Source organism: Coffea arabica, chromosome 6c, assembly GCF_036785885.1.
Source record: "Coffea arabica cultivar ET-39 chromosome 6c, Coffea Arabica ET-39 HiFi, whole genome shotgun sequence".
NCBI lineage: Eukaryota > Viridiplantae > Streptophyta > Magnoliopsida > Gentianales > Rubiaceae > Coffea > Coffea arabica.
The window spans coordinates 60050554-60072486 of NC_092320.1; the positions used below are offsets into that span (position 1 = coordinate 60050554).

Below are 21933 nucleotides of genomic sequence, written 5' to 3' on the forward strand. Positions count from 1 at the left end.
GCTAGAGGTTGAGTGAAAAAAAGAGTGAGAGAGAGTCGGAACTTTGAGGGTTAGGGATTGAAATAACAACCGAGAGACTAGTTGACAGTGGAAGCAAGGTATTGAAGGAGCACAATTGAGAAAATTCTATGGTTGACGGCTGGTGAAGCATCGACAGAGAAACGGCAAGGGAGGGACAGAAGGAGCAGCAGCATCAGAAGGAGGAGATTTTTGGTCAAACGAAGACCCTTTCTATCGATCATCTCAGCTCCTATTTGGTTTTTGAAAAGCGTAAAGGTAATAGCTTTTACCATTTTTAGTCACTGGATTCATGAAATACTGAAGCTTTCTCTTGTATGCATTCACTATGAATCCGTTTAAGATGATGGGACTGTGAAGGGCCTGGATGTTGTTCAGTGCCTTGATGACTGATGTTAAGGTCCCTTCTGTGAATTTGGCCTTTTGTTTTTGGGTCCTTAGGTTAATAGCTTGCCGCAGCAAGATGGAATCTTTTTGACCTGTTGTAGCAATTCGGACATGTTGGCTTCTTCTCCTTTGTCTTGCTGAAGTTGTGACTCAATTTACCTTGCTTGTTTTTGTTATCTATGTTTGAGTGAAATCCCATGAATAGCATCTGGAGTTAAAAAAAATGTGTCGCGCCCCATTTTTTTTGATAAAAATAAAAATGAATGGTTTGAGAAAGATGTATTTTGTGATTTGGAAAATGAATTGTGATTTAAAAGAAAGATGGGTCTAAATGGGACTTTTGAAACTGCGACGATTTGACCCAAGAAAAATAGTTCAAAAAGGGTTTTTTATATGAACAATGGAGTCGCCACTTGGTATAGAGTTAGGGTGTACCAAGTCACCCAAAAAGTGAATTTTTAAGGAAAAAAGTAAGAAACCCTTTTGAACGACTCCTAGTCCACGCAAACAAAGAAAAAGATTCGGGAGTCACATTTGACGAAGGGGAAGGCAAGGATAAAAATCCAAGGCACCCCTTCGACCTAGCCAAGGCTAGTTGCGTTGATTTAATCAAAAATTTTCTTGTTTTAACCAAAGAATTTATTACATTTGGATGTGCTACATGAATGCAAAACCCTAGACCTAGGGGTATTGGGGGAAATTTCTCTTCAAAGGTTGAGTGGTGCCAATCACATTAATTGTGAAGCCCAATAACGATCCTTTGAAGAAGTCACGAATAATGCAAGTGGGATGCAAATGAAGGAAATGCATGTATGCAATGTGAAGGCATGAGTTTGAAAAAGTAATAAAAAACAAAGATGCATAAGTGAAAATGTGCACGTGAGTGGGCAAGGTATGGTATGTGCGATGGTAATATGAAGTGCATGTGTGCAAGTTATGATAAAAAGTGCTAGTGTGCAAGTGAAGGGATAAAGAGATGCACGTGTGCAAAAAGTGTTCGTGTGCAAATAGGAAGAAAAGTGTTATGATAGAATGGATGCATGAACCTAGGGAATTCATGCATAATGGGTACGGGGAGACCTAAATCGTGACTCAATTTGCCCTTTGATAGAGAGGATACAAGCGTGCTAAGGCTTAGAAAAAGCCACACTCGTCTATATCCCATATTTAAGGGGACCCTCAAACAAATGAACCCTATAACTAGCATGAAATGCAAAAATCCTAAAATGGAGGGAAAAGGGGTTCGAGGGGCATGCAAAATGATAAAACTAAAAAAAACGCATGACATGTAATGAACATGCAAACATGTACTAACGAGGGGAAGTCCCTAAGGGTCTAGCGTTGGACTAGCCCATTCTATGAATTCCGACTAGCGTTGGACTAGTGGAAACGTACATTCGTCCATCACATTCATTCATGGCCATGGAAAGCGAGTAGACATGCCAAACACTTATAAACACGTAGCACATAACACTTAGCATGCTTGACTAGATGCAAAATCCTAATAAAGCGTTTAACATATAACACATAGGCATGCAACCATTACATTTGCTAATTAAAACAAAAGGGAAAGGGAAAGTGGACCAAATTACTTGCTATGCCCTATCTATTACAAGCCAAGAGGTGTACACATACCCCATAATGAATAATTTAATGAAAATAAAAATAAATGACATAAGTAAAAGGAATTAAAGAAAAGCTAGGAAAGCAAAGTAGACATGCAATTCACTTAGCACGTTGAGTCACATAGGAGAGACACAAAAAGGGATAAAAGAAATTATACCGCCCCCTTGGAATGGTGTCCAAATGAAAGAAAAATGGCTTCAAAACAATAAAAAAAGTCAAGGTACCTCTTTAATTGAGGAAAATTAAAAGAAAAGTGTAAATACCGAGCTCACATGATCCTAAAGCCACTAAATCATTAATTGAAGCAATAAGCAATGAAGTTGTAGAATTAAAAGCCACCAAGGACCAAATTGAGAAAAATAACCAAGCACTTAAACCTAAATAAACATTTTTGGGAACTTCAAGGGTCTCAAAACAAAGCCAAGGTCAAGCAATCACAAGCAATCACATAAACATGGAATTGAACAATTAGAAGCATTTAAATGCCTAAGATTTCCATATTCATGAAATAAAGCCCCCAACTATTGATTGAATCATCAAAACATCTAAAATCCACACAAAGCCCAAATTACCCCATAAAGTTCTTGAAACCCTTTGATCTCATCCTAAAAAAAACTTGCAAGAGTCTAACCAAAACATACCAGCAGCAATGAAGACTATAGAGTAACAAGATTGATCAAATAAGTCAAGTAATTGGGCCATAGTACATTGCTGCGAAATCCAAGAGACCCAATTGATTAAATTTTCAAAGTTTCTGGGCCTTAGTGGCTTAAGGGGAGACTTGGGGATCAAGGTGCAAAAATCAGAAGTTATTTTCATGCAACTAACATGCAGTTACGTGAAACTTGTTTCTGCAACCAAAACAAACATTTCTGCAGCCAAGAGACCATCGCAATTTGCATTTTCATTTCATTATCTTAAGTAACAACATTTCTATTTCAAGCATCTAAACACATCACCAAACATTCATCTCACTTTCCATCATAAGACCCTTATGTTTAAACATCAGAAGTTCGGACAGGAGATCATACAAAGCATCAAAAAACATTCTGCAATTTTCCAGCCAACGGCCTTTCTTTCCTTTGCATGGTGCAGACCAGATTTTGATTCAAATATACGGATTTAATCAGATATTTTCAACCCAACATCATAACCTTAAACCAAGTAACGGACTACATAATGATCACAATCCAAATGACCAGAAAACATGGAAATATATCATACCAAAACTCTGAAACATACATGCTGAAATGGTTTCGGCAGCCTGCTTGTTTGCATTTCAGCAAAGTGTTGGATCATGATTCATGTGTTTTAGACCCTAGGCATGCAAACTCAAACACTACTTATCTAATTTCTTTTTTCAAAACAAGATTAACTAACACATTTTGTGACAAAACTCACTTGATGAGCTATTTATAAAGAAGAAAACAGCAACAAGAAAAGAAATGGGTCATGGCCGAAAAAAAACCAAAGCTGTGGCAGAATTTCCTGAGTGAACTTTGCAGCAATTTTCTTATAAACTCAGATTTTTATCACAACCTTGATTAGATGTAATTAAATTCAACGTCACAACTTTAGACCAAGCCCACAACTAAACCCACCATCATAATCCAAACAAACAAGAAACCCAAGAAGATATCATGCAAATTTCTGGAATAAACATGCGTGCAACAGATTTTTGTTTCACTCAAATTTCTGGTTTACACACAGCCAATTAATCTCATGCAGGGCTTGATCATCCAGTATTTAGTTAGCTAAACATACAACCAAGTGAGAATCAAGCACTTTCCAGCAAATTTCATACTAAAATGCCCAAAACAACTCCATCGGCTAAGCTGGAAGATTGGTTTAACAATCCAGCAACATCCAATAAAATTTTCCAGCCATACAACCGAATTCCCAGCCATAAAGATCACATGCAAGACCAAATAACAAACTATCTATCAGATTGGATCCAAAATCAAATTCAAATGTCATCAAAATCACCATTTAACCAGAAATTCATCCCAATTCTCTCGATTGACATGCATGCAACCGGATTTTTGGTATTCCTTCAATTTTCTTGTTTAATCCAAGTTAATTAGCTTCATGCAGAGCTAGATCATCCAGACTTTGGTTAGTTAAACATACATATAACTCAGATCATCAAAACTTGGTCAACCGTAGCTGCAAATTTCCAGCTTAAACTCTCGGCAACCATTTTCTTCACAAACAGATTTTTCTATAACTTAAGTTATCATCTAGCCACACAATTCTCACATGCATGCCCTTAAACAACTTCATCAACCTATAAACATCTAGTCTAGGTCCAGAAATTACCTCAGTTTGGAGCTCAACACCCTTGGCTAGCTGCAAAAAATATTTCCTCCCTTCGGCAGTCCAGAAATGCAGCCGGCTATCTCTTCCTCTCCCTTGCTCCAACCTGCGACTAGGATGAAGATAATGTGGCTCTCAATCTCTTCACCAACTCACGGATGAAAGGAAGATAGTCAGCTAGTCTCTCTCCTTTCTTTCTAGTTTACGGACAGAAAAGAAATGAGCAAGCAATTCGGCTCTCTCACTCGGTCGTCATTTCTAAGGAAGGTTGATCACTTCACAGCTCACGGCCGAAAGAAAAAAAAAATGGAAGTGCTATTGTAGTGCATTGGGAATGGTATATTGTGGAGTGTATGGTTAATGGAATGTTTATATTGAGGTTATTGTGAGTGGGGTTGGTCGGCAATAGCAATGGAAGGTGCTAGATTGGGAAGTGAAATGGAAATGGATTCGGCAGAAAATGGAATTGTGATCCCCTTTTTTTTTTTTTTTTTTTTTCTTTTTCTCAACTTAATAATTTAACAAAAATAATAGTAAAACTAAATAATAATAGAAACAACAATTTTAATTACAAACACATCAAAATCAATCAAACTAGAAATAACAAAATTACCATTTTCGATCTTTTCTTTCATTTTCATCATTTTTCATCATTTTTCCCTTCTTTTCTTTTTCAAAATAAATTAACAAAAATAAACCAAAATGCCAAAAAAATTAAATTTGAATGTATTTTTGTGAACAATTTTCCTTTTTCTCCTTTTCTTTTTTTTCATGATTTTTCTACGCTAAAACTTAAAAAATAAAAATAGAAACTAGAAACTAAAAAAAAAAAAAACTAAAAGTAATCACGACAAATGAGAATAAAAAGTAAAAGAAATTACACCAAAAATTTGGTGTCTACAGTTTGCCCCTCTTTGTCTGAGTTTTGGAAAAACTTGAGACAAAGAAGTAGACACCAAATACTTACCTGCTTTATTCGGTGGCAAACGTCACGAACGGTGGACGTTTTAGAAATAAGGACTGACCCCTTTTGGCAAAACTTTTAAAATGGAATTGACTTAGACAGGAGATTTAAAGTGGGATTGACCCGAACGGAATTTAAAGACGGGACTGGCCCAAACAGGAACTTAAAGCGGGACTGACCCGAACAAGAATTTAAAACGGGACTGGCCCGAACAGGAATTTTAAAACGGGACTGACCCGAACAGGAATTTAAAACGGGACTGGCCCGAACAGGAATTTTAAAACGGGACTGACCCGAACAGGAATTTAAAACGGGACTGACCCGAACAGGGATTTAAAACGGGACTGACCCGAACAGGAATTTAAAACGGGACTGACCCGAACAGGAATTTAAAACGGGACTGGCCCGGACAAGAATTTAAAACGGGACTGACCCGAACAGGAATTTAAAACGGGACTGACCCGAACAGGAATTTAAAACGGGACTGGCCCGGACAAGAATTTAAAACGGGACTGACCCGAACAGGAATTTAAAACGGGACTGGCCCGAATAGGAATTTAAAACGGGACTGGCCCGAACAGGAATTTAAAACGGGACTGACCCGAACAGGAATTTAAAACGGGACTGGCCCGAACAAGAATTTAAAACGGGACTGGCCCGGACAAGAATTTTAAAACGGGACTGACCCGAACAGGAATTTAAAACGGGACTGGCCCGAACAGGAATTTAAAACGGGACTGGCCCGAACAGGAATTTAAAACGGGACTGGCCCGAACAAGAATTTAAAACGGGACTGACCCGAACAGGAATTTAAAACGGGACTGACCCGAACAGGAATTTAAAACGGGACTGGCCCGAACAAGAATTTAAAACGGGACTGCACTGGGGAAATTTAAACAATGAATTGAGTTTTTTTTTTTTTTTTTTTTTTTTTTTTTTTTTTTTTTACCTGAGAATAGTTCAACTTTTGTACCAAGAGGGAAATTTGGATTTCTGTGACCGAAACGATAGCTGATGCTGTTTCTTATGATCGAGTCTTGCAAATAACATCGATCCTTGTTTACTGGGAAGCTTTGTCTGACATCGGTTTAGGTGCCAAAAAGAGAGTGGCTGCTTTTGTTTGTAAATGCCACATTCCTGCAAGAAAAAATGGGCTTGCCACCATTATTTAATCCGGTTTGCCTTGAGAATCGTGTAAACATGAGTCTTGTGATGCTTTTATTTCGGCTTGGCGGCGTCTGCCTTAAACCTTTTAATTTCTGAGACTGATAAAATGCAGATTTACCACGTCACCCAATCCAGGTGGTAGCTTTGTTGCATGTTACTCACTGTAGCTGATGATTGAATCCCTTATCTTTGCCCAAACCTTAGGGTTTATCATTTATTTGAATTTAATGGTGAAAGAATGATGCGTAAAAATTTATCACATAACAATCAATGTATATGCAAGATTATTTCCTATGTCAGGCAAAGATAAACATGCAGAAAAATGCAGACAACCATAGATAGTAGAAGGCAAATGAATTAAAGAAACCAGGAGATTTACATTTTGTAAAATGGTGTTTATACAGAAAATACAAGTTTAGCCAATGAATATCATATTCAAGACTTCGGATATTTTTCGCTTCGGAATCCGATACTAGCAGAAGTTTCACAAATATGAGGAAAACCCTCAATGAACCGGGTCACCAGCTGTTCCTTCTCGAGCTTGACCGTTGTGAAAACCTACCTTGGCGCCCTTTCGGGTTTTCACCAAGGTTGCCCCCACCCTTTTATTTTTGCTTTTGTTGTTTTTCTTTTCTCTTTTCCTTTCCTTTTTTTCTCTTCTTTTTTTCTTCTTTTTCTTTTTTTTCTTTTTCTTTTTTCTTTTTTTTCTTCTTTCTTCTTTTTTTTTTTCTTTTTTTTTCCTCTTTCGCTTTTCTTTTTCTTTCGAGGTGCCCTTTCGGGTTTTCACCTAAAGAAGACTGAAATGTCTCGACCATGTTCGACTCAGAAACATGAATTAAAGATTTCTGGCATCAGTAAAATGTACTTCCCTTGTAAAATTAGGCGAAGACATTACGGACATCACCTGCCAGTTGATTAACAAATTTTCTAATAGAAATGCAGCAAGTGATGAAAGCCAGGACTTTGGGCTTTTGTAATGAGGTCAGGTGAGGTGTTTTTCAAGAAAAGTTAAGGCTTGAAAGCAGATTTGATACGAGGGGTGAAATAACTTAAAATTGCACTCTTCTGAAAATAACTCCAAAACTGAGGAAAATTTTGCCCCACTTTGATCAGATTTTCCCTCTTTGCATTTTTCATTGTATTTTCCTCACTTTTTGCATTTTTCTTTGAAAACTAAATTTGCCCCAGTGTAGGGTTTTTTTTTTTTTTTTTTTTTTTTTTTTCGATTTTCGAAACAAATTTGCCCCAGTGTGGGGTTTGCAATTCTCAAGGGTTATCAAGCGAAATTTGTCAATTCTGATGGCTCAAAGGGGACAAGTAGAGATAAATTTTTTTTTTTTTTTTTTTTTTTTTTTAGTGTAAAAGAAGATGGCCTGACTTGCATTTCGCCATTTGCATGAATTTCTAAAGAAAATTTGCATGATCAAATGAAAAACTTTTTGCACATATCTGAGTTGATGGGTTGAGGGAAAACCCGTCCATCCATTTCCGCCAAAATGAGAGCTCCGCCAGGTAATACCTTTTGGACAACGAACGGCCCTTGCCAATTTGGAGCGAACTTGCCTTTAGCTTCATCTTGCATTGACAAAATTCGCTTTAGTACCTTATCACCTTCTTCAAATGCCCGCCGATGGACTTTTTTGTTATAAGCTCGGGCCACACGTTTTTGATAGCATTGCCCATGACAGATAGCATTGAATCGCTTCTCATCTATCAAAGTCAATTGCTCATGGCGCTGCTTGATCCAATCGGCCCCCTCCAATTTAGCTTCCATAAGGATTCGTAGCGACGGAATTTCAACCTCAGCTGGTAATACAGCTTCCATCCCATACATAAGTGAATATGGCGTTGCCCCAGTCGATGTCCGAATAGAAGTCCGGTATGCCATCAATGCATAAGGCAACTTTTCATGCCAATCGCGATGCTTTTCTGTCATTTTGCGGATAATTTTCTTCAGATTCTTATTTGCGGCTTCTACAGCTCCATTCATCTGAGGCCTATAAATGGCAGAATTGCGGTGTTTGATTTTGAACTGCTCACATAGTCCATCTACCATGTCATTGTTCAGATTCTTGGCATTGTCCGTGATAAGCGTTTCGGGTACTCCGAAGCGACAGATGATGTGATCTCTCAGGAAATTGGCCACTACCTTCTTCGTGACATGTTTGAATGACTCTGCTTCAACCCATTTGGTAAAGTACTCGATCGCCACCAATATAAATCGATGTCCATTTGAAGCGGGAGGATCGATTGTACCAATCACGTCCATACCCCACATTGAACAGGGCCATGGGGCGGTCATGCTATGCAGTTCAGTGGGTGGAGCGCGTATAATGTCACCGTGCATTTGGCATTTTATACATCTCCGGACAAAATCTATACAATCATGCTCCATAGTAAGCCAGAAGTATCCGGTTCTCATGATTTTCTTCGCTAGCAAATGGCCATTCATGTGAGGTCCACAAACGCCACTATGCACTTCCTTCATCATATATTGAGCTTCATCTTCATCAATGCACCTTAAAAGGTTCAAATCCGAGGTTCTTTTGTACAACACTTCTCCATTTAAGAAAAATTTTGAAGCCATTCTACGCAGAAAACTCTTGTCCTTTGTACCAGCATGCAGAGGGTAAGACCCAGTTTTGAGAAACTCTTTAAGATCATTAAACCAAGGAATAGTATCCGAGGACTCGTCTGTAACCCAGCAGTGGGCAGGCTTGTCTTGAAGTTGAACTTGGATTGGTTCGATCTTCAATTCATCAGGATACTGGATCATAGAAGCTAAGGTAGCCAAAGCATCGGCGAATGCATTCCTGGCTCTCGGGAGATGTCTAAACTCCAAATTTTGAAACTGCTTGGCCAAAGTAAGCAGACTACAATGGTAGGGTAGAATTTTCGAATCTTTGGTTATCCACTGTTTCAAGGTTTGATGCACGAGCAAATCTGAATCACTGAAAACTATCAATTCTTTGATTTCTATTTCCAACGCCATTTTGAGACCAAAAATGCAAGCTTCATATTCAGCCATGTTATTCGTGCAAGCGAATTGCAATTTGGCAGCGGCAGGGTAATGCTTCCCTTCGGGTGACACCAAAACAGCTCCAATTCCAGCTCCGAGAGAATTCGAAGCTCCATCGAAGAAAAGCCTCCATTCAGGACTTTGTTCACTTATATCATCTGCAGCGCCTACAAATAGGACCCTCTCGTCAGGGAAATAAGTACGGAGTGGTTGGTAATCATCATCCCTTGGATTTTCCGCCAAATGATCAGCTATAGCTTGCCCCTTGACCGCCTTTTGTGAGGTGAAAACAATATCGAATTCTGAGAGAATTATCTGCCATTTCGCCAAACGCCCAGTCAACATCGGCTTCTCCAAAAGATACTTCAAAGGATCAGATCGGGAAATAAGATAAGTGGTATGGCTCAACAGGTAGTGTCTCAACTTTTGGGCTGCCCAGGCCAATGCACAGCAGCTTTTCTCAATGAATGAATAATTAGCCTCGTACTGCGTGAACTTCTTGCTTAGATAGTAAATGGCTTGTTCTTTCCTTCCGGATTCATCGTGCTGACCCAGAACACACCCTACTGCTCCATCGAGTACAGATAAATACATAATCAAAGGTCGGCTCGGTTTGGGCGGCACTAAAACTGGTGGATGCAACAAATAATCTTTAATCTTGTCAAAAGCCTGTTGACACTCCTCATTCCAATACAACGGCACATTCTTTCTCAATAATTTGAACAACGGCTCGCATGTGGCAGTTAGCTGGCCGATGAACCTCCCAATGAAATTGATCTTCCCTAAGAAGCTTTTCACGTCCTTCTGAGTTTTCGGCACTGGCATATCTCGAATTGCTTTGATTTTCGCCGGATCTATTTCTATGCCCTTCTTGCTAACAATGAATCCCAACAGCTTACCCGCAGGTGCTCCGAAGGCGCATTTTGCAGGATTTAGCTTCAAATTGTACTTCCGTAACCTCTCGAATAATTTCTTCAGATCAACCAAGTGGTCCTCTGCCCTTTTGGACTTGATTATAATATCATCCACGTAGACCTCCATCTCCCGGTGGATCATATCATGAAATAGGGTTGTCATGGTCCTCTGATATGTTGCTCCAGCATTCTTTAAACCGAAAGGCATGACTCGGTAGCAAAAGGTACCCCAAGGGGTAATGAAAGCAGTCTTCTCCCTATCCTCCTCTGCCATTAAAATTTGGTGGTAGCCAGCAAAACAATCGCAAAAGGTTTCAATCTCATGTCCGGCCGTATTGTCTAAGAGAATGTGAATGTTTGGTAGAGGGAAATCATCTTTAGGACTGGCTTTATTAAGGTCTCTATAGTCAATACAAACTCTTACCTCTCCACTCTTTTTTGGAACAGGGACAGGATTTGAAAGCCAAATTGGGTAATGGGAAACAATGATAATGTTGGTTTTGAGTTGTTTTTCAATCTGCTCTTTTATTTTGAGACTTATATCTGGTTTGAATTTTCTGGGTTTTTGTTTTACGGGTGGAAAAGAAGGGTCTGTGGGTAACCTATGCACCACCACATCAGTTGAAATGCCAGTCATATCATCATAGGACCACGCAAATACATCCTGGAACATGGTCAAGAATTCAAACAACTCCTTTTTCTGCCTTTCATTCAAATGAATACTAATTTGCACCTCCTTAACCTCATCCTCAGTGCCAATGTTAACCTTTTCTGTTTCTTCCAGGTTCGGTTTTGGTTTTTCCTCATATTGTTCAAAGTCCTTTGCAAAAGAATCGAATACTTCCTCATTATCACTCTCGCTTTGGAGTTCAGATTCACAGACCTCCAAGTCGTGAGTGATATAGAGATTGCCATTATCGTATTCCAGAACTGTGATATCCAAAGGGTCAAATAATTTTATTTTTGGCCATCTGAAAGAATTAACGAATGTGGGATAATAAGTAAATAAGCATACAACAAACAAATGAATCAAGCAATATGAATATAAACAATCGAATAAACAACACAACAATGACAAGAACAACTTGTGCATTTTCATAAAGACCTTTGATTGAAAGCAAATTGAAACGAAAACTTAACAATATTTACATGCACAAACGTTAGTTAAAAGGAAAATTGTTTTCATTGGCTATTTACAGATGCAAAGGTATTTTCATGAATTCACATGAATGATAAACCCCTTTTAGTTTACCGAAACTCCTTCCGAACGGGCAGGGACTCGGCTGTCCAATTGGGAATTGATCCTTCGGGGATGTCAGGAAATTCAGCTTCGCCTGGAACACTATCCTCAAATGTTGCCCCAACGAACAATTGAGCCAAACTTGCTTCAATTTCGTCGACTGGATTAACCTCTGATGTGATAACCTCTGTTGGTCGTGGAAAAGTATACCGCAGTGGTGGAATGTCAAAAACCCTTTGCCTGCCCTCTTTCTCTGCTTTCTTACGTTCCTTCATTTCTTTGATATCCTTAGCAGTTGGTCGGAACCCTAAGCCAAATGAATCTTTCTTCTCCATAATCTCCACTGGCTTCAAAACTCCTTGCAGATTTCGTCCTAGTCCCTTGTCAAATTCATAACCTCCTCGGATCATTTCCTTAGCCATCATAACACTGGCCTTTGGTAGAACTTGCTCCTCGTTTGTGATCCAACTTACAGAGACGATATCAGCCGTGCTATGGGGAGTCATGGTGACATTGCGGCTTCCATCCTCTTTTGTCCCAGAATCAGTGATTACAAGGCAATCCTCTTCGGCAAATATAGTGATCAGCTTGTCATTCACTACAAACTTTAGCAATTGATGCAATGAAGAAGGCACAGCCCCAGACTTGTGAATCCATGGCCTGCCAAGCAAAACGTTGTAAACACTAGAAAAATGCATGACTTGGCAGGTTATTTGAAACTGGGCGGGCCCCATTTCAACTACTAAATCAATTTCTCCTATTGGCTCTCTTTGCGCTCCATCAAAACCTCGGACTATGGTCCCTGAAGGCCTCAACTTGACGTCTTGCAATCCTAGCTTTTCCAAGGTGCTCCAGGGACATATATTAAGAGCAGATCCATTGTCAATTAATACCTTCGGCAGCATTTTTCCGTTGCACCTCACAACTATGTACAGGGCCTTGTTATGTCCAATGCCTTCCGACGGCAATTCCTCGTCGGAAAAAGTAATTTGCTTGGTGAAGAGTACATTCCCAACTACGTGTGAGAAATTATCAACTGAAATGTCTCTAGGAATTTGAGCTTTAGTCAGTACTTCGAGCAATGCATCCCTATGCACATCTGATGAAAAAAGTAGATCCAACATGGATATTTGAGCGGGCGACTTGCTAAGCTTCTCGATCACATTGTATTCGCTTCTTTGGAGCCTTTTAAGGAAATCTAAGGCTTCTCTCTCGGTAATTGTTGGTTTGGCGGGTGGCTCAGAGTTATTTGCTTGAATCGGAATGGTTGCTTCAAACGGGCTTGCAATTTTCCCCGATCTTGTGACCACTGATACTTCCTTCTTTGCAATTGACCTTTCCCCAATCTGCACGTCAGGTTCATCATAATTCCATGGTACTTGTTGCAGGCTCAGGACAGGCTCCTGCTTCGGGAATTCAATAACCACCGGCTCCAAAGACTCACTCTCAGCTGGCGTGAGATCCAAGATAAAGGGTTTCTCGTCCTCTTCAAATGGCAGTTCTATGACAAAAGGTTGGTCTGTGACCCCAAACACTTCAGCTTCCCTTGCCAATTCTTTGACTGGTTCCACATACTCCGTATCATCCAGAATAACCCCAATGGTATTGGCATGTTCCGGTAAAGGGTTCCTATTTACGTTCGGCCCTTGCGCCTCCCTTTTCCGGATTACAATCTCCCCGGCTTCAACCATATCTTGGATTTTATGCTTAAGCGCTTTGCAATCAAAGGTGGCATGTCCGGGGGCCCCAGAATGATAAGCACAGACAGCTTGTGGATTATACCACGCGGGCATACCATATGGGTAGGTAGGAGGGGGTACTGTACCAATTTTCCCGGCGGCCTTCAACTGGTCATACAATTGGTCCAGAGGCCTGCCTAAATTGGTAAATGTACGGCTAGGGGGTCGGTTGTAAGGTTCAGGAGGTTGAGGATGGTTGTAAACAGGTCTATTTGGTGGAGGAAATCTTGGGTTATATGGAGGGCGAGGTCGGTTTTGGGGTGGATTTGATTGGGAAATTTGAAAAGGGGCTGAAGGTGGGTTTGGATAGCTTGGGCGAGGTCGAAGGTGGTGGATGTTGGTAGTATATACAGGATGCGGATTTGAGTAGTAAGGGTAATGGGGTTGGTAGATTGGGCTGTGTTGGTATCGGGGTCTGGGTGAAGGGTTTTGGTTCCAAATAAATGTTGCATCCCCCTCTTTCTTTTTGAACGGCGGCTTCTTCACATTGCTTCCCTGCCCTTGTAAAGCATCCAACTGAGATTTCAGGGCAGAGACATTGACAATCTTCCCGGCTCTCACAAAGTCGTCAAACTCTTCCAATTTATTCACAATTGCAGCAAAAGAACAACCAGTCATACGGAAAATTTCTTCGAAATATGGAGGATCATGCGCCTTTATGAATGTGCGAATAATTTCATCCTCAGTCATCGGTGGCTCCACCTTCGCAGCTATCTTTCTCCATCTCTTGGCATATGTCTTATGATCTTCAGATGGTCGCCTTTTCGTTCCTTCCAGAGTAGTCCGAGTTGGCGCTAGCTCACAGTTATACTCATATTGTCTAATGAAGGCATTGGACAGATCGAGCCAGGTCTTCACTTCCTCCGGCTTTAGGTTGGAATACCAGTCAAGCGCATCCCCTTCTAAGCTTTCTGGAAATAATCTCAACGGCAAATTCTCGTCATCCACTGGCTTGCCCAACTTGTTAGCAAACAAGCGCAGGTGCGTTTTAGGGTTGCTTGTTCCATCATATTTGTTGAATTTAGGGGTCTTGAACCCCACTGGCAGTTGCACGTTCGGAAACAGGCACAAATCATCATAATCCAACACCCCTTGTTTGCTTAAACCTTGGCTTTTCCGGATAAATTCATCAAAACGATCCAAGCGTTTAAGTAACTTCATATTAATCTGGGCAGACGACTCTCCCATTTCTGGCTTATTTTGAAAAGTGTGCTCCGGCACCACGGGCTCCGCGGTGGTTTGATAAAAAGCTGGTGGGTTCTGATGCATGTTTGGGTCGCTTTGAGGCTGAAATCCTTGACCATAAGGAGGGTAGAAAGGAGGATTTTGAGTAAAAGCATATTGCGGGTTAAAAGTTCCCTCAAAGGTGGTTTGAAATGGAGGAATAACAAATGGTTCGGATTGTGGTTGTGTAGCGGGTACAGGCTCAGGTTGCACTCCGCTACTAACGAGCTCGTCAATCAACTTCTTCTGAGCGGCCATTTCTGACGCCATTTCCCCAAATTTTGTGAGTAACTCTGTCAACTGAACCCCAGGACTTGCAGCTTCCGGCTGGGTAGTGGCAACGGCCTTATCGGATGATTCTGGTTGAGTACTCATGTCTACACGATTCCTTTGGGCCTTACTTCGGGATCGCGTAATAATGGGGCTTTTCCGAAAAGCTATTTTGAAATTTACCTGAAATGAAGAAAGAACTCCCTTAGATAAACCAATGATTACTGAATTTCTGCAATTTATTCAAAAAGAGAAAAAAGAAAAAGGCATGAGTTAGTAATTATTCGAAAAATTCGGATGCATGTCCTATGGGGAGGCCCTTTTTGTGCCAAGGGTAGGCCTAGCATGATGCAACACTTTCGGAATGAGACCCATTAATCAAACCTGTTATTTGACAAACACTTTGTGAGAAGGGATTCATTGCAAAAACCAAATACATCTGTTTACATCATATTGCGAAGGCGATTTTGTACAAGATCACCAAAGTTCCTAAGCCTATCTAGTACAGAGTCTTTACTCTCTCTAGTATATGGCATCTGGACACGTTCGGCTTGATCATATAATTCCCCACATTTCCGCTTCATCTCTTGGCGCCTTTCTCGCTCCTTCTCATATAACCTCTTGTTTTCTTCTGCCTTTCCTTTGTGCACTTCGATGGATTTCTTCAACTGTACCACCTCCATGTCCTTGGCTTTAATGATGGCTCTCAGCTTCTCAATTTCCTCATACGGCTCATGTTGCAACCCTTGCGTGGTGGAATCTTTCAACCAATCCTCGTATGGTGCGGTCATTACCCCCTTCTGTTTGAGCTCCGGAAGATAACGAATGCTTCTATCGTCGGATATTGTTCTCCAAGATTCAGTGATTTGACTCTTCATAGGGATCTCTTTTGGGCATACCCCCTGATCAAAGAAAATGGTGACTTCACTAAACTCGGAAATCGGTGGCGGCCCCTGAATGCGACCTAGTTGTCTGAGAAATCTTTTCGGGGTATATGAGATGATTCCTTGAGTTCCCAGCAAGAGAACACGTTTGGATTCCTTAGTGCGAAGTATCGGCTCAAAGCAGTCTGTCCAATCTAATACCCACCTAATGTTGAAATCTTGCAATGTTTCCAAGTAATCCACACATTCGGATGCGTTCTTAGGTAGATCTCCCTCGTTGACTCTTTTGGGATGTGTGATTACCCAATTATATCCAACCACCGGCAAACTATCGGCAACTGATGCTTGTCTCTTAAAATGTTCCGTAGCCCATATGTATAGAACCAAGTTCGCCCCATGGAAAAACTTTTCTCCCTTTCGACAACCAGTACAAGCTAAGAAAATATCTGCGAGAATGGTCGGGACTATAGAGCATTGCTTACCCTGAATTCCTAAGAAAAGGTCATTCACAATTTTTGCTGATTTGAAGGCTATCTTTTGATCTTTTCGCGGAAAGAGATAGGTCCCAGCCATAACTACCCCATATACTAGTAGCCTTTTGCGCTCCCATACGGTTTTGGAAGTGAACACAAAATCCGTCACATGCCTCTCGAATCCATCGCGTGGCGCAAATCGTTCAAACAGAATATTCACAGCGACGCCCTGATCTGACCCTCGTAGCACGGACTCTTTCAATCCTATAATTTGACAAAATTCGGCCTTGTCGGAAGCAAATGGAAGCACCAAGGCAGTTCCTCGTGTGGGTAAACCAAGGAGGCCAGCTACTTCTTCGAGTGTTATAGTCATTTGCCTATTGCCTATTCTAAAAGCAGTACACTCGGGGTCCCAAAGATGAACTAAAGCCTCTACCAAGTAATTGTTGGATTTGATCTGCTTAAAGTCTCCAATTGGTCCTAAAAATTGGGCTACTTGATTCAATTCACTAGGTAACATGAAGGTGGGCCATTGTTGAACCTCAGTCGACGGTATTAACAATTGGTAGATGCGGCGAGGGCAAGCCATCTGATAATGAAGAGGGTAGTTTGTCAATTACCTTACCTACGAGTCTCATTCCTCCAGTTATGCGATAACTTAAACGTGCAGTCCCTTGAAGGGTTAAATACCCATGGGACACAAAAGGGTTGGTTTTATTCCTAAAACGGGATTCCCTACGTGGCGTTCCCTTTCTAGGGTTTATGCATGATGCCATTTTATTAAAACAATAAAATATGCAATTTGAAATGAAACGTGACCTAAGGAACCCTTTATTTGCCAGAGTAGGCCTAAAACGGTATGGCATTATGAATTTATGAACAAAATAAACCATAATTTGTCAAACGTGCAATAGCCTATCTACAAGGGTAGGTCTTAAAAGAAGGTCATGCCAGACCTCTTATTTCTTAATGTTTGTGAATGCCAAAAACAAAAAACAAGGAAACGTGAGCTCAACACATAATCACATAACACATTTGGACAAATAGATAATATAAAAGGCAATAAAGATAAATAAGAAAAGAGGGTTGGGACCCCTCCCCTCGTGAATAGTGTCCCTAGTTCAGGATAATGGCTGACTCTACCCTAGGCAATTCTAATATGAATGCATGAGGCTTGGCTTACTAATGCATCTAGACTCGATAGGTCATAGGCCCCCGAGCCTTCAGACTTAGAAACCAAGGGTCATCAATCCCAAGGTTCTTTGTCGGTGGCTCGAGCGATTCCCCAAACACCGCTACGCACACATCGTGTCACGGCTACGTGTTTGAGTGAATCTATCAAAACTTCAATCTTCGACCAAAAGCTAAAGGCTATCAACCAATAGCTTTAAGCGGAAGATTGAGTGACCCATTGGAACATGCTACACACACATCGTGTCGTGATCACATGTCCAAGTGAGTCACCTAATCCTAATAGGGTGGAGTGGCGTGACAAGCCACTAAAGAAAAATAAAAGGGATAAATAATTAAAGCGTATGCACGTATGCTAGTGCTCGTTTGGAGGGGAGGGATCAAGAACCAACGCGAGGCTCTAAGGTGATGTCCCCCACCCAAATGCAATGCAAGCGCGAGATAAACAAGTAAACATACATCCAATCAACCAATCATACATTCACGAGCGAGGGAGTAGTTGGATACGCGTGAAATGCAAAAAAAATCCTAAAAAAGGAAAAAATGCAACCCTAAAACACCCAAATGTGATATATGAAAAGGTTAAAAGAAGAAAAAGATTGATTAAATCAAATTTGCTCGGACTCTCGAAAGTCCCCAGTGGAGTCGCCAACTGTCGCGCCCCATTTTTTTTGATAAAAATAAAAATGAATGGTTTGAGAAAGATGTATTTTGTGATTTGGAAAATGAATTGTGATTTAAAAGAAAGATGGGTCTAAATGGGACTTTTGAAACTGCGACGATTTGACCCAAGAAAAATAGTTCAAAAAGGGTTTTTTATATGAACAATGGAGTCGCCACTTGGTATAGAGTTAGGGTGTACCAAGTCACCCAAAAAGTGAATTTTTAAGGAAAAAAGTAAGAAACCCTTTTGAACGACTCCTAGTCCACGCAAACAAAGAAAAAGATTCGGGAGTCACATTTGACGAAGGGGAAGGCAAGGATAAAAATCCAAGGCACCCCTTCGACCTAGCCAAGGCTAGTTGCGTTGATTTAATCAAAAATTTTCTTGTTTTAACCAAAGAATTTATTACATTTGGATGTGCTACATGAATGCAAAACCCTAGACCTAGGGGTATTGGGGGAAATTTCTCTTCAAAGGTTGAGTGGTGCCAATCACATTAATTGTGAAGCCCAATAACGATCCTTTGAAGAAGTCACGAATAATGCAAGTGGGATGCAAATGAAGGAAATGCATGTATGCAATGTGAAGGCATGAGTTTGAAAAAGTAATAAAAAACAAAGATGCATAAGTGAAAATGTGCACGTGAGTGGGCAAGGTATGGTATGTGCGATGGTAATATGAAGTGCATGTGTGCAAGTTATGATAAAAAGTGCTAGTGTGCAAGTGAAGGGATAAAGAGATGCACGTGTGCAAAAAGTGTTCGTGTGCAAATAGGAAGAAAAGTGTTATGATAGAATGGATGCATGAACCTAGGGAATTCATGCATAATGGGTACGGGGAGACCTAAATCGTGACTCAATTTGCCCTTTGATAGAGAGGATACAAGCGTGCTAAGGCTTAGAAAAAGCCACACTCGTCTATATCCCATATTTAAGGGGACCCTCAAACAAATGAACCCTATAACTAGCATGAAATGCAAAAATCCTAAAATGGAGGGAAAAGGGGTTCGAGGGGCATGCAAAATGATAAAACTAAAAAAAACGCATGACATGTAATGAACATGCAAACATGTACTAACGAGGGGAAGTCCCTAAGGGTCTAGCGTTGGACTAGCCCATTCTATGAATTCCGACTAGCGTTGGACTAGTGGAAACGTACATTCGTCCATCACATTCATTCATGGCCATGGAAAGCGAGTAGACATGCCAAACACTTATAAACACGTAGCACATAACACTTAGCATGCTTGACTAGATGCAAAATCCTAATAAAGCGTTTAACATATAACACATAGGCATGCAACCATTACATTTGCTAATTAAAACAAAAGGGAAAGGGAAAGTGGACCAAATTACTTGCTATGCCCTATCTATTACAAGCCAAGAGGTGTACACATACCCCATAATGAATAATTTAATGAAAATAAAAATAAATGACATAAGTAAAAGGAATTAAAGAAAAGCTAGGAAAGCAAAGTAGACATGCAATTCACTTAGCACGTTGAGTCACATAGGAGAGACACAAAAAGGGATAAAAGAAATTATACCGCCCCCTTGGAATGGTGTCCAAATGAAAGAAAAATGGCTTCAAAACAATAAAAAAAGTCAAGGTACCTCTTTAATTGAGGAAAATTAAAAGAAAAGTGTAAATACCGAGCTCACATGATCCTAAAGCCACTAAATCATTAATTGAAGCAATAAGCAATGAAGTTGTAGAATTAAAAGCCACCAAGGACCAAATTGAGAAAAATAACCAAGCACTTAAACCTAAATAAACATTTTTGGGAACTTCAAGGGTCTCAAAACAAAGCCAAGGTCAAGCAATCACAAGCAATCACATAAACATGGAATTGAACAATTAGAAGCATTTAAATGCCTAAGATTTCCATATTCATGAAATAAAGCCCCCAACTATTGATTGAATCATCAAAACATCTAAAATCCACACAAAGCCCAAATTACCCCATAAAGTTCTTGAAACCCTTTGATCTCATCCTAAAAAAAACTTGCAAGAGTCTAACCAAAACATACCAGCAGCAATGAAGACTATAGAGTAACAAGATTGATCAAATAAGTCAAGTAATTGGGCCATAGTACATTGCTGCGAAATCCAAGAGACCCAATTGATTAAATTTTCAAAGTTTCTGGGCCTTAGTGGCTTAAGGGGAGACTTGGGGATCAAGGTGCAAAAATCAGAAGTTATTTTCATGCAACTAACATGCAGTTACGTGAAACTTGTTTCTGCAACCAAAACAAACATTTCTGCAGCCAAGAGACCATCGCAATTTGCATTTTCATTTCATTATCTTAAGTAACAACATTTCTATTTCAAGCATCTAAACACATCACCAAACATTCATCTCACTTTCCATCATAAGACCCTTATGTTTAAACATCAGAAGTTCGGACAGGAGATCATACAAAGCATCAAAAAACATTCTGCAATTTTCCAGCCAACGGCCTTTCTTTCCTTTGCATGGTGCAGACCAGATTTTGATTCAAATATACGGATTTAATCAGATATTTTCAACCCAACATCATAACCTTAAACCAAGTAACGGACTACATAATGATCACAATCCAAATGACCAGAAAACATGGAAATATATCATACCAAAACTCTGAAACATACATGCTGAAATGGTTTCGGCAGCCTGCTTGTTTGCATTTCAGCAAAGTGTTGGATCATGATTCATGTGTTTTAGACCCTAGGCATGCAAACTCAAACACTACTTATCTAATTTCTTTTTTCAAAACAAGATTAACTAACACATTTTGTGACAAAACTCACTTGATGAGCTATTTATAAAGAAGAAAACAGCAACAAGAAAAGAAATGGGTCATGGCCGAAAAAAAACCAAAGCTGTGGCAGAATTTCCTGAGTGAACTTTGCAGCAATTTTCTTATAAACTCAGATTTTTATCACAACCTTGATTAGATGTAATTAAATTCAACGTCACAACTTTAGACCAAGCCCACAACTAAACCCACCATCATAATCCAAACAAACAAGAAACCCAAGAAGATATCATGCAAATTTCTGGAATAAACATGCGTGCAACAGATTTTTGTTTCACTCAAATTTCTGGTTTACACACAGCCAATTAATCTCATGCAGGGCTTGATCATCCAGTATTTAGTTAGCTAAACATACAACCAAGTGAGAATCAAGCACTTTCCAGCAAATTTCATACTAAAATGCCCAAAACAACTCCATCGGCTAAGCTGGAAGATTGGTTTAACAATCCAGCAACATCCAATAAAATTTTCCAGCCATACAACCGAATTCCCAGCCATAAAGATCACATGCAAGACCAAATAACAAACTATCTATCAGATTGGATCCAAAATCAAATTCAAATGTCATCAAAATCACCATTTAACCAGAAATTCATCCCAATTCTCTCGATTGACATGCATGCAACCGGATTTTTGGTATTCCTTCAATTTTCTTGTTTAATCCAAGTTAATTAGCTTCATGCAGAGCTAGATCATCCAGACTTTGGTTAGTTAAACATACATATAACTCAGATCATCAAAACTTGGTCAACCGTAGCTGCAAATTTCCAGCTTAAACTCTCGGCAACCATTTTCTTCACAAACAGATTTTTCTATAACTTAAGTTATCATCTAGCCACACAATTCTCACATGCATGCCCTTAAACAACTTCATCAACCTATAAACATCTAGTCTAGGTCCAGAAATTACCTCAGTTTGGAGCTCAACACCCTTGGCTAGCTGCAAAAAATATTTCCTCCCTTCGGCAGTCCAGAAATGCAGCCGGCTATCTCTTCCTCTCCCTTGCTCCAACCTGCGACTAGGATGAAGATAATGTGG

General features: G+C 40.0%; 1 protein-coding gene across 1 annotated transcript; it reads right to left on the bottom strand.

The window, feature by feature from the left end:
• Positions 1-7313: 7313 nt before the first annotated feature.
• LOC140008868 (uncharacterized) lies at positions 7314-13444 on the bottom strand. The gene is made up of 2 exons (XM_072053770.1): positions 11753-13444; positions 7314-7382 (listed from the first exon to the last, which is right to left on the bottom strand). Exons 1-2 carry the CDS (start codon positions 13442-13444, stop codon positions 7314-7316), a joined length of 1761 nt encoding a protein of 586 aa, XP_071909871.1.
• Positions 13445-21933: the final 8489 nt, after the last annotated feature.

Bases quoted from the DNA above. Each gene is read 5' to 3' on its own strand.
- LOC140008868 (XM_072053770.1), bottom strand. From the start codon at position 13,444: ATGCCCGCGTGGTATAATCCACAAGCTGTCTGTGCTTATCATTCTGGG. The intron at 7,383-11,752 runs GTTCCAGGCGAA...ATCAACTGGCAG, and splicing joins GGGCAACATTTGAGGATAGT to GTGATGTCCGTAATGTCTTC.